This window comes from Monoraphidium neglectum (assembly GCF_000611645.1).
Source record: "Monoraphidium neglectum strain SAG 48.87 unplaced genomic scaffold scaffold00663, whole genome shotgun sequence".
Classification (NCBI taxonomy): Eukaryota; Viridiplantae; Chlorophyta; class Chlorophyceae; order Sphaeropleales; family Selenastraceae; genus Monoraphidium; species Monoraphidium neglectum.
The window spans coordinates 1-4,367 of record NW_014012965.1 but is presented as its reverse complement, the minus strand read 5'-3'; the positions used below and the strand labels follow the sequence as shown (position 1 = coordinate 4,367).

Sequence of the window (4,367 nt, the reverse complement as noted above, 5' to 3'; positions counted from 1 at the left end):
GCCACCGACCCGCCAGCTCAGCGCGTGCCAGAGCGGGCGCACGCGGGCTCAGGCCCGCCGGATGAACCAATCAATGCTGCGGCGGGTGGCCGCGCCTGCGCAATCCAGGCGCGCAGCGCCGCCAATGCGCGGCGCGCTCGCCGCCCCTCTCCCCCCCTCCCCTCCCCACCGGCCAAGCGTACTCAGCCCTCAACTGACGGCCATGTGACGCACCGCGCCGCGGCGGCGCCAGGGGTGCGCGAGCGTCCAGCAGCCGTCCCGACGGCGCCTCAGCCAAGGCCGTCACCCCGCCCGCGGCCGTCACCCCGCCGTCTCGTCCATGCGCATGACGCCGTCGCCCAGCAGCAGCCCGCCGCCCCCGAGCTCCCCAGGGCCCGGGCTCGGCGCCAGCATGCCGCCGGGGCCGTCGTGCAGCCGCAGGCCGTGATCTGGGTCGTCCACATCGTCCCCCACGCCCCCAGGGCCGTCGCTCAGGAACGCGAGTGTCATATCCAACTCCTCGCCGCCGATGTGGACCGACCCGTTGATGGCAAACGGCGAGTCCGGCCGCTCGGGGTCGCCGAGGCCGCCATGGGCCCCGGCGGCGGCGCCGCCACCGCCGGGGGGCGTGCCCCAGCCGCCGCCGCCGCTGCTGTCGCCGTGCGGCTGCTTGCCCGAGCCGAGCGCCGCGCCGAGCTGCTGCGCCGCGGCGGCCGCGCTGCCGGGCAGGGGGGAGGGCGGGCCCGCGCCAGGCAGGCCGCCGGCGGGCCCAGCGCCGGGGGGCGCGGCGTGAACCAGCTGCATGGGCGCGAGCCCCAGCGGCGCGTGGCTGTACCCCCCATGCAGCCCGCCGAGCGGGACCGCGACCCCGCCCGGCAGCGCGCCCGGCGGCGGCGCCTGGGGCGCCAGCAGGCCGTGCCCAACGCCGTGCGCGCCGCCGGGCTGCCCGACGGGCACCATGCCGGGGGCGCCGCCGCCGCTGCCGCCGCCGGCCAGACCCAGGTTTGGACCTGAGACGCCGCCCAAGAGCGTTGAATAAGATGACGTGGCGGCCATCTCGTCGATGGACTCGAGGCCCCCCATCACGGCCACCGAGTGCGACCTCGGCATCGCGCCCCCGTGCCGCTGCGCCAGCTGCTGCTGCTGCTGCTGGAGCAGCCCGAGCTGCTGCTGCTGGTGGTGCTGGTACAGCGCCTGCTGCTGCTGCAGGTGCTGCTGCTGCAGCAGCATCGCCTGGTGCTGCATGTGCTGCTGGGACAGGCCGCCCTGCCCGCCGGCCCCTTGGCCGCCCCCCAATTCCACCTCGCCCCGAAGCAGCAGGCTGGTGGGGGTCACCGGCACCATGCTTCCCAAGTGGCTCTCGCTGGCAATTCGCGACATGCCCTTGAGGCCGAGCTGCGTCGGCTGCGGCGCAATGAGGTGCTGCTCGCTGCCCACGCGCACGAGCAGCTGCCGCCCCGCGCTGCCGCCGCCGCCGTCGCCGGCGCCGCCCGCGCTGCCGCTGCCGCTGTACTGCTGCAGCAGCGGGCTGCCCTCGCTGCTTTGCTGCTGCTGCTGTTGTTGATGCTGGTGGTGATGGTGGAGGTGATGTTGGTGGTGTTGATGGTGCTGCTGCTGTTGCTGCTGCTGCTGCAGCATGGCCGCCGTGGCCACCGTGTGATGCTGCTGCTGCTGCAAGGATGCCAGGTCGCTGCCGCCCATGCCACCGCCCAAGGCCAAGTTGCCGCATGAGCGGGACCGGTTCATGCCGCCACCGCCACCGCCACCGCCACCGCCGGCCTGCTGACAAGGGCAGTATGGGGGCGCGTGTTGGCGGGCGCTGGGCGCGCAGTGAGAGCGCTCGCAGACGCTCAGAGCGCCAGGCGCGCCTGCCCCAAACGACAATGGCGGCTGCCGGGTTGTTCTAAAGAGCCCTCCGCCCGCGCCGAAAGCAAGGCCGCGGCGCCCCAGGACCCATGCCACTTGGGGAAAACAGCGTCCGTTCTTAAAATCACCGGCGCACCTCAGGCAGTTCTGCGCTCCAGTAGGTTCCCTCCAGCTTCACGCTCGCCATGCCGCCGCCGCCGCCCGAGAAGCCCGCCACCCCGCCCTGCCCAGGAGCCCGCAGCCCGCCGCCGCCGCTGTCCCCAAAATGCGGCGCCCCCGCCTCGCCGAGGCCCGGGAGGCCGTGCGCGCCGAGCGGCTGGGGCGCGGCGCCGGCCTGTGCGTGATACGCATGCAGCGACGGCGTGCTCTGGACGCGCGTCATGCCGCCGCCCGCGAGTGCCACCATGCCGCCACCCATGTGCGTGCCGAGCATGGGCACGGGCCCCATGCTGAATGCACCCATGGGCACCAGCACGCCCGGCGGGGGCCCGGCCGCGCCGCCGGCGCTGAGGATGGCGCCGGGCGCGGCGGAGGCGGCCACCGCCGCGTGGTCGAGTGTAGAGAGCGCCGTGAACGACGCGCTCTTCGGCATCGACGCCGCGCCGCTCGCGCCGCCGCTGACGCCCGCGGCCGCTGCGCCCGCGGTGGGCGTGCAGCCGCCGCCCGTCGTGCCGCTGTGGTCGTGCGCGCCGGAGGGGTCGCCGCTGCTGGTGGTCGCGGCGTTGACGTCGCCGATGGTCGCCAGGTCGCCTGCGCGCGCGACCCGACAGTGCATCGACGCGTCGGCGTGCGCTCTTGAGATGAGGCCAAAAGCATGCCGCCCCGCCGCATGGGCGCTTGGGCTCCGATGCATGCTGCATGCGTCATGCAACCGCGCCATGCAACATCAAGCCGGCCTCATGGCACGCCATGCAGCGGGCGCTCCGCGCGGCGCGGCCCTATGCGGCACACTTTGACGCCCCATGCAGCCCCATGCAGCCCCATGCAGCCCGTGCAGCCCCATGCGGCGCCATGCGGCCCCATGCGGTCCCATGCGCCCGCGCATGGCGCACCCGTGGACACGATGCGCGCCATGCGGTGCTTGGACGTCTTCACGCTGACGCCCTCGTCGTCGTACAGCAGCCCCGCGTCCAGCAGCGGCTTGGCGGTCATGGGCAGGCCGCTCGGGTGCAGCGCGATCGGCTGGTGGTCCTGCAGGGGCGGGGTTGTGGAAAGGCGGGGCCGGGGGATGCCGGGTTGAGCGGAGGCAAAGGTTGAGCGAGGCGCCCGGGTGGGGAGGAGGGCGGCGTTGGGATGCAGTTGAAAATCGCTGCTTCTGGCGACCAGATCGTTGGCCTGGGCGCAGCGTGAGCGGCCGTTTGGAGGCCCTGGATCCAATTTGGAGTGACGACTGGCTCCAATTCAGGGGGCGGCGGCCGCACCTTGGCCGCGCGCCGCAGCGAGTCGGCGACGTCCTGCGGGCACGAGTCCTTGAAGTTGACGTACGACCGCGCGTCCCGCGGCCGCAGGCGCCAGATCGCGCCGTCGTACGCGCGCGCCGCGTCCTCCTCGGAGTCAAACAGCTCCCGGTACGCCCAGCGGCGGTTGAGCACCACCTGCAGCGGGGCGGTCACAAGCCGCGGGGCCCCGCGTGGCCGGATCAGCACCGCATCAGACCGGATCTGGCCAAGCCTAGACATGGCGCCGGCCTCACGCAACAACGCCGGCTGCCAGCGGCTCTTGATGGCATGCGACTGCCTGGGCACAGCGTGGTTTGAGGCGCGCCGCGCGCCCCTAGCTGCACCTTGGCCTCCCAGCGCCCCCTCTTCTTGCCAACTCCGCGGTATTTGCTGCTGCGGTCCATGGGCTTCACACCCAGCGCCCGCTGCAGCTCCTCGCGGCTCAGACCGCTCAACCGCTGCTGCAGCGCCGGCACCTCCTTTGCGTACTGTGGGTGATGAATGGGTTTGGGAGCGTGTGTATTCAAGGGGTTCAGTGGAGAGGTCGTTTGCGCCTTCTTTGTGGGGGGAGGGGGGTGGGCCGGCGGCGCCACGAGCGAGGAGGCCTCAAGGCACACTTGACGCCCGGCTTGATGCAGGGGGCCATAATAGGCCCGCTTCCACACCCCAGCGTGCGCGCCCGATCCGGCGCCCGTGGCCATGCCAAACCCCCCAGTGCATCCGTACGAGCTGCGAGGCGTCCTATTGCCCTGCACCCCAGGCGGTGTGCGACGATCAGGGTAAAAAGTGGATCTCCCCTCCAGACCTGGTCTATGGGGAAGTTAGTCTGAGCGTTGTCCCCGTGGAGGCTGATCGACACCTTGTCGTACACGCGCGCCGCCTCCTCCTCCGTCCGGTAGTAACCAAGGTGCGTCACCTGCGCGGCGCACGACGCGCGGCGCGACGCGGCAAGCCAAGCTGAGCGCTCGGAGCCCTGAGAACCGCGGGCGCCGGCTGCACAGGGCGCCTGTTGGAAGGAACGGCGGTGCCTGCTTCTGTCGCATCCAGCAAATTCCATCTGGGCGAACGCGCTCTGTGGTAGCG

The 4,367-nt window shown here is 72.6% G+C and overlaps 1 protein-coding gene across 1 annotated transcript; it reads right to left on the bottom strand.

Moving 5' to 3' along the window:
• Positions 1-300: 300 nt before the first annotated feature.
• MNEG_4686 (AP2-like ethylene-responsive transcription factor TOE3) lies at positions 301-4,341 on the bottom strand (the record flags this gene model as incomplete). The annotated part of the gene is made up of 6 exons (XM_014046833.1): positions 301-1,758; positions 1,982-2,595; positions 2,898-3,036; positions 3,267-3,440; positions 3,629-3,772; positions 4,090-4,341. 6 exons carry the CDS (start codon positions 4,339-4,341, stop codon positions 301-303), a joined length of 2,781 nt encoding a protein of 926 aa, XP_013902287.1.
• Positions 4,342-4,367: the final 26 nt, after the last annotated feature.